At 44.1% G+C, this 19,429-nt stretch overlaps 1 protein-coding gene and 1 pseudogene across 3 annotated transcripts; one reads left to right on the forward strand and one right to left on the reverse strand.

The window, feature by feature from the left end:
• Positions 1-2,628: 2,628 nt before the first annotated feature.
• LOC131745269 (ferritin light chain pseudogene) lies at positions 2,629-3,150 on the reverse strand (annotated as a pseudogene).
• A 4,209-nt stretch (positions 3,151-7,359) lies between these two features.
• Positions 7,360-15,779, forward strand: LOC131744820 (zinc finger protein 772-like). Of its 3 annotated transcripts, XM_067019973.1 has the most exons (4): positions 7,368-7,618; positions 10,011-10,137; positions 10,642-10,764; positions 11,387-15,779. In XM_067019973.1, the coding sequence occupies exons 1-4, from the start codon at positions 7,586-7,588 to the stop codon at positions 12,532-12,534; spliced, it is 1,431 nt and encodes a 476-aa protein (XP_066876074.1). In that variant the 5' UTR covers positions 7,368-7,585; the 3' UTR covers positions 12,535-15,779. The 3 variants fall into 3 exon arrangements, with proteins under 3 accessions (XP_058900719.1, XP_066876074.1, XP_066876075.1); XM_059044736.2 differs by lacking the exon at positions 10,642-10,764 and having other exon boundaries at positions 7,360-7,618; XM_067019974.1 differs by lacking the exons at positions 10,011-10,137; positions 10,642-10,764.
• Positions 15,780-19,429: the final 3,650 nt, after the last annotated feature.

Genomic DNA, 19,429 nt, shown 5'->3' on the forward strand with positions numbered 1-19,429 from the left:
CATTTTGGGAGGGGGAGAGTTTCTAATGCCAACTGTGTCACCTCAGGTCAGCTTGGCAGGAGATCCCCAAAATGTCTGCCTCTTCTTATCAGCATGCATGGATCAATCGTGGCTCAGTTACAGCAATGACTGAAAGTGAAGCCTCAAAAAAAAAAAAAAAGTGAAGGCTCCTAAGACATGGAGTCAGCCTCCAGACAAGGCTTTATTTCATGCTTGATGGAACTGACACCCATACCTCAAAAGGCTCCTTCCAATTGTATACTTTATACACACATCACATCAGAAATCACACACATCACAAAAGGAGTCAATATTGGAGTTAAGAACATAGGATGATAGAAACCCAAGTTACATTCGTTATTTAGATCAGGCCACAATGTGGCATGTAAATGGGAGGGAGGAGAGTCAGGAGAGATAGTCCCACCGACAAGTGTGAGATGAGGTGCAGAGAAACTCCCCTATTAAGCCAAGCACAGAAGATATGTATCATTTTCTTGAAATCACATCTTGGAAGAGTAGATTCTGGATTATTCACCCCATCAATTACTGATGAGCTGTGGAAATGAGCTGACCACCATACCATGAACCTCTGTGAATAAATCTAACAATCATGTTACAGGATCTAGTCAGAAAAATGCATACACTATGCATTGTATATGATTGTATATTCCATATACAATCTTCGGAAAATTCAGAATTTGGCAATAAAAGACAGTCTATCATTTAGGGAAATGTAGAGAAGCAGTAAAACTATAAAGACATGAAAAGAATGATTATCAAAATGTCAGGTGTGGAGACTTCCTTGGTGGTCCAGTGGTAAAGACTCCATGCTTCCACTGCAGGGGTCGCAGGTTAGATCCCTGGTTGGGGAACTAAGATCCCACATGCCATGAGATGTGGCCAAAATTTTTTAAAAAAGAAAATGTCAGGTGAGCTCTAGGGGTCCAGAGGAACATGTAAAGGTAACAAGGGACAGGGATTGCCTAAAAAAATTATATACACGAGGTGAGTTTTATAGGTGTGGTCTTTGTAAAAGAAAAAAACAATTTGTACATCTCATATGAACATCCCACTGAATGTATGACAGTTTTTAAAATAAAAAAAGCTAGGTAGACAGGGGTTTTTTTGCATTTTAAAAAATTTATTTTTTAAAATTTATTTTTTAAAATTTATTTTTAAAAATTTATTTTTGGCTGCGTTTGGGTCTTCGTTGCTGTGTGTGGACTTTCTCTAGTTGTGGCGAGTGGGGGTTACTCTTCTTCGTGGTGCGCGGGCTTCTCATTGTGGTGGCTTCTCTTGTTGTGGAGCACGGGCTCTAGGCACGAGGGCTTCAGTAGTTGTGGCGCGTGGGCTCAGTAGTTGTGGTTCGCAGGCTCCAGAGCGCAGGCTCAGTAGTTGTGGCACATGGGCTTATTTGCTCCGCAGCATGTGGGATCTTCAGGGCTCGAACTGTGTCCCCTGCATTGGCAGGTGTATTCTTAACCACTGCACCACCAGGGAAGTCCCTATTTTTTTGCATTTAAAAAGTTTACTTTATCTGTTTATACACAACCTTGTTCCAGAAATTGTTTAAGGTGGCTTAAAAGAATCCACAAAATACACCAAGGAATTAGTAACAGAAGAACCAGGAATAAAACATGTACAAAATGCTTATAAGATTCTACTCGTTTACTCTGGGTGGACCACAAATTTGGCTCTAAGCTTTTTAGCAGCCAGTCAGAAGAGGAAACTTAATTAGTTACATCATTTACAGTGTCCATAAAACAAAATCCCCAATTACCCAAGCGATGCACTGTTATTCCTAATATTAAGACCAGAAAGAAATTTCTCAAGGGGCTTCATAAAGAGGTCAGTGTATGATGTAATAATCAGTGTTCTCAGTAGCAACCTAATGGGAGACTCAGAGATGAACTTCTCAGGGCTCTTTCTTCAATATATGCCGATGGCATCACACCAACTTGAAAATCAGGAAAAGCAATTTTATCATGAGTTTGAGGGTTGGGGGACGAACACAATATGATCCAGTCAAGGTACTCAGCTCTCTGCTCAGCAAAACCACAGTTACATTTTAGAAAACCAGAGTTGAATCCAGTACCCAGAATGACTCCAGAGAAGTCATGAAAACCCTAAAATTCCGTGCAAATTTTTTTTTTTTTTCTTTTTGTCTGCACTGCGGCTTGTGGGATCTTAGCTCTCCGACCAGGGATTGAACCTGGGCCCAGGGCAGTGAAAGCGCAGACTCCTAACCACTGGACCACCAGAGAATCCCCTATACAACATGTTCAGAATAGGTGTATTTATTCTTCTTGACAGAAAACATAGTTTATCAGATACTCAATGTACCCAGTTGGTACCCAAAAGTTAGGACCCATTTCTTTAGACAATCTTGAGAATTAAAGAGATTACAAATCATTCATACTATTCAGATACTTTTAAAAAAATCACAGCCTAGCCTTTTTTCCCCTCTGTAAAAGAACATTCTTTGTTTCTACTTGGCACCACGGCTCAGATGAAGGTTTCAGGGTCGTTAAAAAGTTGCCTCCTGGCTGAAGGAAGAGGCTCGGGCAGAGATCTCGAGGAGGTTGGAGACAGAGGGGTCCCGCAGAGGCCGCTGGGCTCCGGAGGCTCCTAGTCGCGCTCGCAGGAGAGCCTTTGGAAGAGACACTCGCCCAGCCCGGCCTGGGGGCCAGCCAGCCTGCGCAGGTTGGTCAGATGGTCGCCCATCTTCTTGAGGAGCTCCTCCTCCAGTAAGCGGCTCTCCAGGAGCTTACAGAGCTGGGCGTCTGCGGCTCGCAGAACCCAGGGCATGCAGATCCAAGAGGGCCTGGTTCAGGCTCTTCTCCAGGGCTATGGCGGCCTCCATGGGTCCACATTGGCGCTCCGCTCGTTCCGGGACAGCTTCTGCCCGTCCTAGACCAGGGTGCGGCTGCCCCACTGCTTACACATCTTCAAGAGAAGCTGGGTGCCTTCGTGCTTCCCCTCAGCCAACTCCCGGAAGAAGCAGCCCACACCCTCCAGAGCCACCTCGTCAGCTTCAGAGTAAAATCTCAGGGAGAGGTAGGTGGACAAGGCCTGCAGGTGCGGGTTGATCAGGCTGCTGACAGCGGCCTCCACCTCGGCAGAAGAATTCTGCTAGATCTGGGTGCTCATGGTTAGTCAGAGGTGAGGAGGACTCTCTCCACAAAGTGTCGTGTGAGGTTGCAACAGTTTGATTTTGTCACAGGAATTGATAAATGGATGATCTCAACAGACTAAAACAGCTTCAAATGGGTATGGAATTTGAAATAACTTGATTAATGAAGAAAGAACAGACTATTTGATCATTTAGTTTAGGTTAAATGATTATCTACTGTCTGAAAATGTACCTCGGATTTGTCTTAATCAGGTATGGTAACAGAGACAGACACAAATAATTTTCATGAAGGAAGAATATTACACACAGACCCCTAGAAACAGGAGGCAGGACATGCCATGCAGGGCCACATGGGGAAGCACCAAGGTGGATCATGTGGCAGAAGGGGGAGGGAGAAAGCATGTCCCAGAGCCTTTATTGGAGTTGTCATGGAAAGGAGTGGGTGAGGCTGAGTAGGTACACCGAGTAAGGCTAGGATTGGATACTTTGAATACTTTCCCCAGACTCTGGGCTATAGGAGTAATCAGAAGGACTCCACAGCTGTTACTCCTTCTGGATGGAATCCACAACTCCATTGCTGAAAGATGTCGATATTTTGTTTACTCCATAAAGAAGAAAGGGGCCTCCACTCACCTGCAGGAGAGCACTAGAGCAGAGAGCATGGGCTATGTGTCTGAGTCTACTTCAGGTTGGCTGTGTGGGACTTCAGGAAGCTGCTATGCCTCTCCTGTATTTTGTCACCACGTATATTTACAATGAGGCCGACCACAGACAGGGCAAGGTTGTGCATGATCAATGCTAACTGATGATGGGAAAGTGTTTTACTAACCCCAAAGCTACATGTTGGAGGGTAGGTAACAGGGAAGACTGAGACCTTTGCCCCTTTGGCCACCGATGTGCTTTTTAAAAATAATTTTGGGGGGCTTCCCTGGTGGCGCAGTGGTTGAGAGTCCGCCTGCTGATGCAGGGGACACGGGTTCGTGCCCCAGTCCGGGAAGATCCCACATGCTGCGGAGTGGCTGGGCCCGTGAGCCATGGCCGCTGAGCCTGTGCGTCCGGAGCCTGTGCTCCGCAACGGGAGAGGCCACAACAGTGAGAGGCCCGCGTACCGCAAAAAATAATAATAATAATTTTTTTTGGACGCACTGCGCAGCACGTGGGATCTTAGGTCCCCAACCTGGGGTGGAACCCACGCCCCCTGCACTGCAAGTGCAGAGTCTTAACAACTAGACTACCAGGGAAGTCCCACACTGGTGTACTTTTGGTCCACTCAAATTTGCCAAGTATAACCTGATTTGTTTTGAAATCACCTTCTGTCTGATGTGTGGAGCATGAGCTGAGGTAGAGCAAGAACTAATGCTGATACGGGGTGGAGGCTGTTTTGTAGTCCAGAAATGTACTGTTTGTAGACCGGCCCAAGGGGGTGGAGTTGGAGGTGTTGGGAAGCAGATGTGACAGGACATGTGGATGGTTGTGATGACAGAGCAAGGCTCAGGCAATGAGAGTTACCCCCCTCAAACACTCTGTATCTGTGGGCTGGCAGGGCTTTTCCTGTTCTGGTTTCTTGGTCAATGACCAGGAAAAACATGTTTAGGGAATAAATAAAGCAGAAGGCTAGTATTTCTGGGACAAAGAAAAGGCAAGACTTATCCCTGTCCTCATGTCAGTTACCTGGGCAGTTGAATTTTCCATGACCTCATTTCTCCAACATAGAAGGGGCCAGATAGATGACATTGGATTGGAGGCTGTGTTGGGTAGTGGTTAAAGCTGTGGCTCTGTGGACTCCATTCCCAGATGTGCTACTTAACAGCCATAACTGAGAGTAAGTCATAGACCCTTTTCTGCCTCAGTTTCCTCATATTAACCTAGGTGACAAATCCACCTCATAGGACTAGTTCCATTTCTTTTACTATTGTTTTTACCATTCTATTGATCATTTATAATCCAAATTTTTCCTCTTCTAGTTTGAAAAGTATATTCTGGTTGCATTTATTATATTTAAGCTAAAAATTGCAAAAGCTTATTTAATACATTAGAGTATAGGGTTAGAAATACATTTATTCCTGATTAGAAATATAAGGGATTCAGAACATTAAGCAACTAGCCTCCTCTCAATGTATATGTTCTGAGGTTATACATGGAATTCCATCACTTTAACTCTATAAGGAGACATATTCATGTTTTACACAGATAACGAGCAGTTATTTTAATCAAAAGATGCACACTTATCTCAATCCTCATTGCAGACTTTCCGTCTGGATCAGCCTTCTTTGTACTTGAATATTATTTTCAGTTTAGAAAATTCTGTTTAGAATTTTATTTTCTGTGGGTTTGTTTTCCATTACAGTCGTCATTTTTATCCTCAAATAGTCTTACATCACACTTTCTTAAAAGGCATTTTTACTGTGTATAGAAATTTAGTATGGTGGTTATTTCTTCTGCACAGAAACAATTCTTATTGTCCTTCTAATTGACAAATGACATTTGGTAAATTACCTTTGTCGATGGAAAATAATCAATAAACAATCTACAATGGGAATAGAAAAGAGGTTATTTTGATCCAAACTGAGGACTGTAGCCCAGGAGACAGCTTCTCAGATTACTCTGAGGAACTGCTCTAGAGAAGCATGGTTTTGAGCACAGTTTTATATCTTGTTATAACAAGGAACATCAAACAAGTCAGGGATACACTCCTTCAACGTTTCAAAAAAACAAAAACAGATCAGCACATACACAACTCAGTATGGCCTTGCCACCTGGGAAGAAAGTCTTATGATCCAAGGAGTACTAGCTTTGGCATCCCTGGAAGGGAGGCCTTTAATCTTTATCTTTTTTTTTTTTTTTAATTTTATTTTATTTTTGGTGCTAGGCGGGCCTCTCACCGTTGTGGCCCCTCCCATTGCGGAGCACAGGCTCCGGACGAGCAGGCCCAGCGGCCATGGCCCACGGGCCCAGCCGCTCCACGGCATGCGGGATCTTCCCGGACCGGGGCACGAACCCGTGTCCCCTGCATCGGCAGGCGGATTCTCAACCACTGCGCCACCAGGGAAGCCCAATCTTTATCTTTAAAATGGACATTCCTTACTTCTGGTCAATGTGCCTTCTTCTTTAATAATTAAAGCAGATGTACAGTGCATATTTGGCCACAAACAGGCTGTTTTGGTTAGCCTGAAGTTCAAGTTAAATTATATATAAGCCAGAATGACTTCCCCATATCTTATGAAGTGAACATTTCTTCCGTCACTTTTCTTTTCAGATCTTTGTAAGATACCTAAAAGGAATTGAATACATCTGTGTATACAGAGTGAAATATTTCTGTAATAGGGGCAGGGCAGGCGCTAGCTATAGCAGCCCCCCTCAGCCATTGGTCAGCACCGCAGTGGGCCCCTCCCCCTCTTTTATAAAAGGAGCCGGAATCCGGACTGAGGAAAGATGGATTTTTTGAGACACCAGTCTGCCTTATTCTGGGTCTGCTCGCTTTCCGATTAAACTTATTTCTTGCTCCAACAGCGCGTCTCCCAATTTATTGGCCTGTCGTGAGGCGAGCAGAACGAGCGTGGGCTCGGTGACATTTCTTGTAAAAAGTATTACTCACTGGGTTAGACACAATCACTGATAATAAAGGCAGGAGAAATATTTTCTGAGGTGACCAGAGACACCAGCATTGTCCACCTGTTCATCAGTGTCCCACATCCCTATTTCACTTAATGTGGTGCCCGTGTCTGCAGTCTCTGCTCTTGTTCCTGATTCTAAATGCTGAGGCCCACACAACTAACCCAAGCGTTTCGCACTACGTTGTGTATATTTGATAACAAATACGATTTATTAGCTTCCAGCTATGGAGGTCTGAGCGACATTAGTATATGGTGTGTGCATTTGATTTTTCTGGTGAGCATTGTCTATGTAAAGAAGCCCCAAATAATATGTTTCTGAACATTTTTGTGATGTGTTACAGACTACACTCACCGGAAATATGGGTGCGTCTCCTTTAAGAGGAAGCAACGCTCCGCCTAATCCTCAAACGAAAAGATGCAATTTCTAGGCGCCGCTAGCTCTGTGGCTCCGCCTTTGACCTGGAGGTGGCGCGGAAGTCCCACTCCATCGTTGGTGCTGTGGGAACTACATTACCTAGGAGCCTTGGCGGCTCTGGGCCAATGAAGGCCCAATAAAGGGGCGTTTCCGTTCGTACGGAGGACGCCGGGGCGGGACTTCCTTTTCCCTTGTTGGGCGGACATTTTGTTTGCTTTCGAATTCGTTCACCGAGTCAGTCTCCGGAACGCGGCGTCACACCGGAGGTGACAGGACAGGGAAAACGCGAGAGGCGTTGTCTGCCCTAAACAGAGACGGACCTGAGGATCGGCAGTGGCACCGCTCAGGTGACCCGGCCGCCGGAGTCCGGGACCTCGCACCTGTCGCTCTCCAGCTACTCCCCTCCCCAGTCCGCAGGTGTCGATGGCGGCCGCCGTGCTGACGGACCCGGAGCAGGTGGGTGCTGCACCCCTGGGTCCTTCCCCCGACCTCCATCTCTGAATCCTGAAGCCTCGAATGAGAGACGCCTCAGGTCCCTGCAGCTCAGGACCATGTGTCCAGACAGTGGGGGCTGTCTTGGTCGGGTCCCATTTCTGACAGCCAGCATGATGGGATGTGGAAAGATGTTACAGGCGAGGGGCCAGCATGTGCAGAGGCTTGGAGGTGCGACACAGCCAGAGCATTTGGGAAATCTGGGGCCTTTGGTGTCTGAAAAGATAAAGAGTCTGAGCTGTGCCTCAGTTCTCAGGGTGATGGGAGCTACGGAAGGTTCTGAACAGAGAGACAATATCTGATGGTTTAAAAAGTATTCCGTAGACTGCCCAGGTGTGTACAGACATGAGGTGAGGGTGCGGACAGTGGGCCCCAGAAAGGTTGAGACATAGTCTAAGGCAACACAGCTGGTACGTGGCCGTGAGGACTGAGGCTCAGAGGACAGACAGCCCCAGGTCTGTGGCAGGGCAGGAGTAGAAGATAGGCGTGAGCCCTTGGGCCTCTTTCGTCGTTGCTTGTCTCTCATAGTCTCCCTCTTACCACAGGTTCCCCTGATCTCAGTAGTAATTCTGGGCTTTATACAGGTGAGGGGAGGATGTCCAGACTCTCATTGATTCCACCCCCACCCATGAGGGCTTCAGGATTGTGGTGTCATAGAACACTTTACTTTTTAAAAAAACGAATTTATTTATTTATTTTTGGCTGCATTGGGTCTTCGTTACTGTGCGCGGGCTTTCTCTAGTTGCGGCGAGCGGAGGTTACTCTTGGTTGCGGTGCGCAGGCTTCTCATTGCAGTGGCTTCTCGTTGCAGAACACAGGCTCTAGGCATGCGGGCTTCAGTAGTTGTGGCGCGCGGGCTCAGTAGTTGTGGCGCGCGGGCTCTAGAGCGCAGGCTCAGTAGTTGTGGCGCGTGGGCTTAGTTGCTCTGCGGCATGTGGGATCTTCCCAGACCAGAGCTCAGACCCATGTCCCCTGCATTGGCAGGTGGATGCTTAACCACTGCACCACCAGGGAAGTCCTGAACACTTTACTTGTACTCTCCCAGCTCTTGAGTCTGAGGACCCTGGAGAAACCCCAAGCCCAGGGTTCTGAGTCTAGACCAGGGGTTACATGCAAGGGTTCCCGTTTTCTGGTGACCACTGGAATAAGGTGTGGAAGTTTGTTCCAGGAATAGGAGCCAGCATGTGCAAATACTTGAAGGAGAGATTGAGATGGGAGTTTCCAAGAAACTACAGGTCTCCACCACATCTGGTAGCAATCAAGAGCAGATGGGCAGGTGTCAGGCCTGAAATGACCAGCTGACAAGCGAGGCCTCTGTTCTGAGGGTGGTGTAGCAATGGTGGGTGTGGAGCAGAGGAGGGAGGTAATCTGATCCAGGTTTTAACAGACTCCCCCTGGATGCCAAGTGGAGAACAGAGTGTGTTTGGTGACGGAAGAGGGAATTAGGATAGAGACAAGGAGACTGGGGAGGAGGCTGCTTCAGTATTCCAGGTGAGCGGTAATGGATGGTCCAGAGGGCTGGCTGTGTAGATGGGAAAAGTGACTAGGTCATATTTTCTCATGTGTGGAGGAGCCCCAAGGTGTTAGGCCTTATCAATCAGAAGGGTAGAAGCTCCATGGGCTGAGATGGGCAAGTTAGTCGCAGAAGTAACTCTGCATGGGTATCAGGAGTTTATTTGTGGCCATGTGAAGAGTCTGAGATGTTCCAGAGAACACTGAGTGGAGGTGTCAAGTGAGCTGCTGGACACAGGGCTGAAGTCCTGTGGAGGGACTCAGGATGGAGACATCCAAAAAGCAGAAGATGGTGTGTATATAGGTTTACAAGGGAGAATCTACACGTCACAACGGCATTGCAGTTAATGAGCCAGGAAGGTGATGGTGGAGGCCATCACCATCTGGCCCCAACTGGGTGGGGGGCCAGAGTTGTGAGATTGAGAGTGATTCAGAAGACTGGTGTGCATGTGGAAAAGGAGTATGAACTGATGGCCCTTGGTCCCTGGTGTTGGGGACTTACAGGAGAAAGATGAGCCCAACTTTGTTTGTCTGGTAAGCATGGTCTTAGCAACTCCGGGAGAACTGGCTGGAAGGATGTGGGTGGGGATGCGGTGCGGCCCCACATGCCAGCCCCTGAGCTTAGATGGTGCCTTTCTGCCCACCTGCCTGTTGTTGGTGTGGGTGGACACCGTGATCAAACGGACCTTAAGAAGAGAGCAGACATACGTGGCACCTGGCCCTGGTATTTCCAATGAGTTGAGGACCTAGGTTGGAAGGAATGCTGAAGGGAGCTCTGTGGGGGCAAGATGGGGGTCCTTAGGAGAGAGACTACTCACAGACTCGGCTCTCCCCATTGTGGCAGGGGAAAGTGAACTTTGAGGACGTGTTCGTGTACTTCTCCCAGGAGGAGTGGGGGCTCCTTGATGAGGCTCAGAGGCTCCTGTACCGCGAAGTGATGCTGGAGAACTTTGCCCTTATGGCCTCATTGGGTAAGGCCCTCACATCCCCTGCAGTGTCCTGGACTGGGCTCTCTCCCTTCCCTGTTTCTTCTATCAGAGCCGTAGGCATTACCTCCCTCCCCTGTTCCCTAGGGTGCTGTGGTTGCCAGGTGTGAGCTTTGTGCACTAGCACCTCTGACTTCTGAGCAGTCCTAGTACCTGCTGCCCTGAAGGCTTACATGGATGGATGCAGGCATGAAGCATCCTGCTGTCACCCAGTGGATCATCTCCAGTTTGTTCTCTCCCTGACTGGGTGCCTCTGTCCAGATCCATGCCATCCCTGTGCCCCAGGTTCTACCCCCTTCCTCTGGCTGACATTTCTAGTAGCCTGCCTGTGTCAAGAATTGCAAGGACCAGTATGGTCACTGCTTGTTGGGACCGCTAGGCTATTCCTGCAAGACACTACTTCAGAGTTATTTTTTTAGTATTTAGTTGTCTTCTCTGAGGGGTGGGTCACCCAGACCAGTGCTGGCCACTTACCTGTCTTTTCCTTAGGATATGCATCTTCCATGTTCCATGGGGTTGCCCCACTGGAGCTGGACAGTGAGCCCTGGCTATCTGAGTGGGCCGACATGACTCCAGCCATGACCAGAGAGGCTCAGGGTGGGGGTGGCCCTGGTGAGTGGGAGCTGGGGAAAGATGTGATGTCGGGCTGGGTTCTAATAATTCCCCAACATCTCTGTGCCCACAGTTGTTTGAGTGCCAAGGCCAATGGCCACACTTCATTCCTATCTTTACTTTCCCATTTACACACTTATCTTTTATGTTCTGACTTTTAGCCTTTGACTGTTCCCCACCTCTGCCCACATCTCAGCTGTTCCTCTCCACTGCTTTCCAAAACTGGCTTATATGCTTAATGTGTCATGAAATGTGCACATACCTCAAATAATTCTTAAATACCACCTAGTCTATTTGATTGTAGCTATTCAGGGAACACACCCTTCTGCACATCTCCCTAGCAGCCAAGGCCTTGCTAAAATCCATTTGTGGATGACTTCATTAGACACCCTGTGCTTCCTAGGCTGTTCCCCACATTTGTGTCCTCTCCCCATCAAGGCCACTTCCATCCTGTGACCTTTAGATGCCAACTACTGCATAGCAGCCCTTTACTCAACTTGAGCTCTGGTCTCTTGTCTGATAGCAGACCTTCATCTTAGTTCTGATAGACACACATTTGTAATGAGTCTGCCCCTTGCCACCAGTGTCAATGTGTCCTTCACCAGCATTTGTCTGCTTTCAGGTTGTTCGCATGGAATGGAGGAGGAGGAGATACATTTTGAGCAGAGCGTTTCTGTAAAAGGAGTGTCACAGGTCATGATTCCTAAGACGATTCCGTCTTCCCAGAAGGCCCACCCCTGTGAGACATGTGGCCCGATCTTGAAAGATGTTTTGTACTTGGCTGAGCACCAGGAAACACACCCTGGGCAAAAACCATACATATGTGTGGCATGTGGGAAACAACTCTGGTTCAGTGCAAACCTTCACCACCAGAAGCAGCACAGTGGAGAGAAACCCTGCAGAAGGGATGAGGGTAGGGCCTTTCTTGTGAATGGCTGCTCTGTCCAGTCATTGGACATGCACTTTACCACAGGGGAGGGTTGTAAGGACTTCCCAGCTAGCTCAAGCATGTTCCAGCACCATGCCCTTCTTAGTAAGTGGAAGCCACAAAGTAATACCAAGTATGCAGAGGCCTTTCACAGTGGACAAAGGCATTACAAGTGCAATGAATGTGGGAAAGCCTTCAGCCGCAAAGACTCACTTGTTCAGCACCAGAGAGTTCACACTGGAGAAAGGCCTTATGAGTGCAGTGAGTGTGGGAAAACTTTCAGCCGCAAACCCATACTTGCGCAGCACCAGAGGATCCACACTGGAGAAATGCCTTACGAGTGTGGCATATGTGGAAAAGTTTTTAATCATAGCTCTAACCTTATTGTACACCAGAGAGTCCATACTGGAGCAAGGCCTTACAAATGCAGTGAATGTGGGAAAGCCTACAGTCACAAATCCACACTTGTTCAGCATGAGAGTATCCATACTGGAGAAAGGCCTTATGAGTGCAGCGAATGTGGGAAATACTTTGGTCACAAATACAGACTCATTAAGCACTGGAGCGTTCATACTGGGGCAAGGCCTTATGAGTGCATTGCATGTGGGAAGTTCTTCAGCCAAAGTTCCGACCTTATTGCACACCAGAGAGTTCACAATGGCGAAAAGCCGTATGTGTGCAGTGAGTGTGGAAAAGCCTTTAGCCACAAACATGTGCTTGTTCAGCACCATAGAATCCACACTGGAGAAAGACCGTATAAGTGCAGTGAGTGTGGGAAGGCCTTCAGGCAAAGGGCTTCCCTCATCAGACACTGGAAAGTTCATGCTGGAGAAAGGCCTTAGGATAGCAGGGAATATGCCATAGTGGGTGACACCAGAGAGAAGCTCTAAGAGTAGCCTATGTGAGTAGCCATCAGCTGGAAGATGAGTCTCATACATTTGAACTCCAACCCTGAGGAGATTCTTCTGTGTGCCAGCTATATGGGAAGGTTTCTGGAGCAATATTGCACTTTGTAACATGCCTTTGTTCACTGTGAGAGGCCTCTGCACACTTGCCAGAAGCATATCACTGCCAGTGTCTCTGAAAGAATCTATATGTCTGTGCAACAGCAGGGTGCCACGTTGTGCATAAGTCACCCCAGCGTGCTTTGATGGGCAAGATCTCTGCTCTTCCTCCCTTCCCTGGTGGGAATCATCGGTAGCCTGAGCCCATTGAAGATCCTCACTCCTTCCTGCCCCCCTACTGGTTAAGCATGGATGTGACCCAATTTTGTCCAGAAGAACATAAGCTTTGTTCTGCTGGCTGCTTGCAGAGATTTCCATTTTTCAGACTTTATTGGTCTCATGTGGCACTCGTGATGGATTTGTCCAGCCCCCAAGTCACCTAACTTGGGAATTGTCTGCCTCATATTCTTCTGGGTTTGCAACAAATGCCTTAGTTTTAAACTACCTTTAATCCTGGGAATTCTGTTCACTTTGTGGGTTGAGTTGAGAACAGAATTGGGCTCTGCCAGCCTGAAAGAATGTACAGCTTGTGTGAGAGGTCCAACTGTTGTGTCTCAGTGGTATTTGCAGAATGGTGAAGAAAGAACAGCTCTTATTCTAGTTTCAGTCTAATTTGCATTGCTACTCAAGGCCTCCTAGGAAAGAATACCAATCTTTGCAGGCCTAATCATGTGTCCTGTATGCCAAGATGATTTGTGTGACCAAGGTCTTCTTGAGCAGTGGGCATTTGTCATGACAACTTCTGATGTGCCTGGGAGCAGCATGAATTGGGTCCCTTGTTCCTAGGGAATGCTTCATATTCCCCAGCCCTTTTTAGTAGAGTTTGATTCCCTGGGACCTACCAGCATCCCTGAAATCTGTTATTTGGTAGGCAGATGTCACTGTCCCCTAAAAGGGCATCTGATAAATAGGAAGTTGGGAGACTAGCCAACTATAGGTTATATAACTCTTCTAAAGGCATATCCACAAATGTTTCCATCACTGTGACTTTGGTATGAGAGTTTATGGAAATTCTTAGGACTCATATTTGTGTCTCATAATCTTATGGCTACAGTTATAGTCTGAGCAATCTAAACATTTTCTATAGTTGCTCATATTTATAGTGTGTATAATTTGGTAAGTTTTGATACATGTTTGCACCTTTGTAACCAAGTTTCCTGATTCCTTTTATAATACCTCTCACCCTCACCCATTCCCAGGCAACCACTCATCTTGTTTTCTGTCATTGTAAATCTGTTTGGATTTCTTAGAATTTTAAGTGTGTGTGTGTGTGTGTGTGTGTGTGTGTGGAGAGTAATTTAAAAGGTACTAGTATGTATATGGCTTTTCAAACTCTGTATAATTATGTTGTGATTTATCAGTGTTCTGTGTATCAGTAATTCATTCTTTTTCATCCATACCTTTGCTTAAAGTATTCCACTTTAGAGAAACAGTTCCAAAGCAAGTGACCCAGGAGAGAACTCACAGGAACGAAGCCACAGTATCTGTGGCTCATAACCTTCACCTGGAAATGATGTGCCATCGTTTCTGACTTACTCTGTGGGTAACATAGACTAATCCTGGTTCAGGGTGGAAGGGGACTTACTTCACAACAGTGAGAATAAAAAGCGGTAGGGACTTGTGGGAGCGTTTCTTGAATACTGGTGACCACAATCATAGTTGTTTTTCTTTTTTTTACCTTTTTAGTCTTTTAATGAGGAATCATATTGACTGATTTCAAAAGTTAAACCAACCTTGCATTTCTGAGGTAAACCCCATTTGGTCATGATGTACTACTCTTTTATGCACTGTTGAATTTTATGTGCTCGTTTTCTTTTTCTTTTCTTTTCTTTTTTTTTTTTTTTTTAAGATTTTTGCATCTATGCTCATGAGGAATGTTAGTCTCTAATTTTTTAAAAGCATGGGTTTGGTTGCTATCAGTAATGCTGGTTTTACAGAATAAGTTGGTTAAGTGTCCCCTGCTCTTCAATTTTCTGGAAGAGTTTGTGAAGAATTGACATTATTTCTTTCTTAATTGTTTGGTGGAATTCACCGGTGAAGTATTTGGGCCTAGAGTCTATTTTGTGGGAAGGTTTCTAACTATAAATTTAATTTCCATGGTGAACATAGGTTTATAGAATTTATCTTTTTTTTTTCCCCCTACAGTGAGCTTTGGTGGTTTGTATCTTTCTTAAAGAGTTTGTTAATTTAAGTAGTCAAATTTTTCAAGCTATCCTTTTATATTTTAGTACCTGTAGAATCTGTCGTGATGCCACCTCTCTTATTCCCAACACTGGTAATGTCTATATTTCTCTTTTTTTCTTCATCAGTAGTTTATCAGCTTTATTGATCTTCTGGCAGCACTTGATTTCACTGATTTTTCTGTTTTTTCCTGTTCCTTTTTTTTCCCCCATTTTGACTTTTACCATTGCTTTTTGCTTTTATTGTATTTCATTTATGTTCTTCTGCTACTTTTTAACATAGAACCTGAGATCCTTCATTTGAAACTTATGGGTTTTTTCGTAACATAGGTGCTAAATTCTAAAAGTCACTCTGTAACAACTGCTTTAGTTGCCTCCCACAAAACTTGATATGTTGTATTTTCATTTTAATTACATTTAAAATATTTTCTGGTTTCCTTTTAAATGTCTTCTTTGACACATGGTTCTTTTTAGAAGTGTGTTATTTGTGATTTTCCTTATCTTTTTGGTAACTGATTTCTAATTTAATTCATTGCAGTCAGAGTATATACTTTATGACTTGAATTATTTACATTTATTGATATTTTCTTTATGGCCCAGAATATGGGTTATCTTGTATTTCATGTTAGCTTAAAATGAATGTATATTGTGTTCTTGTTTGATGGAGAGTTCTACAAATGTCAACTTGGTTAAGACGGTTGACAGTGTCTAAGTTTTCTGTATCCTTACTGGTGGTGGGTGGGGAGTAGTGTTCTGTCAATTATTTGAATAAGGTTGTTGACATCTCTGAATATAAAAATGGATTTGCCTATTTCTCTATCAGGTTTAATTCTATCAGGTTTTGCTTTGTGTATTTTGAACTCTTTTTATTAGGTGAATAAATATTTCCTACTGTTATGTCCACTTAATGAGTAGACTTCTTTTATCATTGAGAAAGGGTGCTCTTTATCTATAGTAATATTCTTTGCTCTAAAATCTATTTTGTCAGATACTGTTAACATTGTGTAGTTTTGATTGAACACTCAATTTTGCCTTTTGGGGTACTGCAAATACTTGCATTTCAGTAGATATTCTTGGTATTGTTTAAGTTCCTTGGAAGCAATATGATCTTTTGGGATCTTGATTCCAAACATTTTTAGGTTGAATTACTGCAGCATTCACTTTAAGGCTAATTTCTCTCCCCCTACTGAGACACAATCATTCTGTATTCTCTACCTCATGCTTCATAAGGATTCCCATTTAAACTGGTTAGAACAGGTGCTATTCCATTCTCTACATTAGCCTTGGAAATTAATTGTTTCATTGAATCCTTTTGGGTGTTTCTTTACCCAGCTCTGGTTATTTCCTGCCTGCATGTACAGATTAGTACATGAGGATGTACTAATGTACATGAGGTCATACTTGAGGATGACCCTCTGTATGTTTCTGAAGTTTTCTCTTGCCTGTACTGTGCTCTGTTGCATTCCAGACACCTTAGCAGGCCCAGATTCTAAGTTTTGTCTCAACTCAGGGTGACTTTTACGGTCTGACTGGACTCAGCATTTTTGTATTAGGGCCTGGGAATTTCTTTTCATAGTAAGCTGGGATGGCCACGTGGCTCACATCGTTTGCCGTCTTTCATAGGTCATTGTTATTTGCTTCATGTCCAGTGTATTAAGAATCAGTTTCATATATGTTGTAAATTTTTTTCAAGAAAATCCATGAATTCCCCCTAAAGCAGACACTTTGAATAAATTAGTAGAATTGATAACACCCCCAAACCACATCGGAAAAGAGAAATCACACATTTACAAATATGAGCAAGGAAAGAAGGTATAGCACTAAATATCTTTGAAACATAATGGGTAATGTGTGATTATTTTATTTTATTTTTTGGCTGCGCCACGCAGCATAAAGAATCTTAGTTCCCTGACTGGGGATCGAACCTGTGCCCCCTGCATTGGAACTATGGAGTCTTAACCCCTGGACCACCAGGAAAGTCCCTGTGTGATTATTTTAAATGACTCTTTCCCAATAAATGGAAATGTGGAGGACACAAATTCATTGAAAGATACCAACTGACCAGGTTCCCTCAAGAAGAAATAGATAATCTTAAAAATCCTTTGTTTATTAAAGACATTTAATTAGTATTTCCAAATTACTACTAATGGTAATCTACGTTTAAACGTAAGAAGCCCTCTCACTTAAAATTTAAGGACAAGATGGTTTCACTAACAAATTCTACCAAATATTTAATGAATAATTAAGATTCCATCAGACTCTTCCAAAAAAATAAGTAATAAAATATGGGGCACTTCCCAACTAATTTTTAGAAGCCAATATTAACCCTAAGAGCAAAACTAGGTAATGAAATTAAAATTATAGACCAATGTGTGAGCATAGATGCAAAAAATCCTTCACAAAATTTTAGGGAATTTGTGTGTGTAGTATATTTTCATTTGTTAAAGCCAACTTTACATTCCTGATAATTATAATCTAGTGAGATTTATCATGTATATAAGGTTGGTTTAACAATTGAAAATATATTAATTTAATCTATATTAACTAGAAGGTGTCCCAGGTTCCTGGCACAGAGCTTGAAATATCTTGAAATTCCTGGAGTGATAGGAGTCTTTCTTGTGCTAATGAAGTGACTCTTGGTAAGCCCTTAGAACGTTTCCGGATGGGGACTGGTTACCAGAAAAACCAATCATATGATTAGACTTTTGAAACTGAGCCAGACAGACCTGTGAGGAGAGCAGAGGGGCTAGATGTTCAGGCATGTGGCCATGATCTCATCAGTTGTGTCTATGTAATGAGATTCCAATTGAAACACTGGACACCAAGGCTTGGTGGGGCTTCCTGGTTGGTGAACACATTGATGGGCAGGAGAGTGATATGGCTTGACTCCCCAGAGAGAGAGGTTATGGAAGCTTCACACCTGGGACCCTCCCATACCTTGCCCTCTGCATTCTTTCCATTGGCTATTCCTGAGCTGTATTCTTTATAACAAAACTGGAATCGTAGGCATAGCACTTTTAGTGAGTTCTATGAGTCATTCTAGCAAATTACCGAACCTGAGGGGATCATGGGAACCCCTGAAATTATAGCAAACTGTTTAGAAGTGCAGTTGGACCCAACGACTTGAAGCGCATGTCTGAAGTGAGGGCTTTCTGGTGGACGACTGAACCCTTACAGATATCTAGAGTGACACAAACTCTGGATAGCTGGTGTCAGAGAACAGGCGTCAGAATCAATTTCCTTAAACTGATATACGGCAGCATTAGAAACCTAAAGCTAACATTACACTTAATGGGGAAAGACTGAATGCTTTCCCCCTAATATTAGGAATAAGCAGGAATGTCCACTCTCACAACTTCTATGTAATGTTGCACTGAAACTCTGTGCCAGTGACATAAGGAAGAACCAAAATGGTCATTATTCACAGATGATATGCTTATCTATTTGGAACATCCTTAATTATATATTTAAAAAGTTAAGAGATCTAATAGATTAGTCAAGGTGCCAGGCTACAAGGTCAGTATACAGTAAATGTTTGGAAATTGGAAAACTATACCCCTTACTCTAGCATCAAAATATGAAATATTTAGGAATATATTTAACAAAATATATTCAAAAACTATTAAGCAAATTTACAAAACATTACTGAGACACACGTTTCTGAATCTAAGGACTTAATATTTTAATTTATTTTCCCATAATTGTTCTGTAGGTTCACACAGTTATCAAATTCCCAGTGATTTTGGTAGAAATTGACAAAATGATTCTAAAATTCATACGGAAATTCAAAAGACCTAAAATACCCCAAACAAATTTTGGAAAGGACAACACATTTGAAAGGTTTTAATGTAATTTTAAGAATTACTATAGGGGACTTCCCTGGTGACACAGTGGTTAAGAATCTGCCTGCCAATGCTGGGGACATGGGTTCGAACCCTGGTCCGGGAAGATCCCACATGCCACGGAGCAACTAAGCCCATGCATCACAACTACTGAGCCTGCGCTCTAGAGCCTGTGAGCCACAACTGCTGAACCCCGCGTGCCGGGAGCCCATGCTCTGCAACAAGAGAAGCCACCACAATGAGGAGCCCGTGCACCTGAATGAAGAGTAGCCCCCCTGCTTGCCTCAACAAAGACCCAACGCAGCCAAAAATAAATTAATTTTTAAAAAAGTACAAGCCAAAGTACATCTGATTAATAACTGGTGTCCAGAATTTTAAAATAACCTTTACAACAATAAGAAAAATTTTTTTTTTAAAGTAGAAGTTTTGAATACCTATTTCATCAGAGGAGACACTTGAATAATAAGCATGTGAAAATATGGTCAACATAATCACTAGGGAAATACAAATCAAGACCACAATGAGACACAAGTACATACTCACCTGAATGGTCAAACCAACAATGCCAAGTCAGTGAAGTTATGAAACAGAACTCCCATACATTACTGTTGGAATGCAAAATGTTAAAACCCACTTTAGAAAACTGGTGACATCTGTAAAACTACAGATGCACTTATGTGACACACCCATCTAACTTGTAGGTTTATCTCC

Source organism: Kogia breviceps, chromosome 18 (assembly GCF_026419965.1).
Source record: "Kogia breviceps isolate mKogBre1 chromosome 18, mKogBre1 haplotype 1, whole genome shotgun sequence".
In the NCBI taxonomy this organism is placed as follows: Eukaryota; Metazoa; Chordata; class Mammalia; order Artiodactyla; family Physeteridae; genus Kogia; species Kogia breviceps.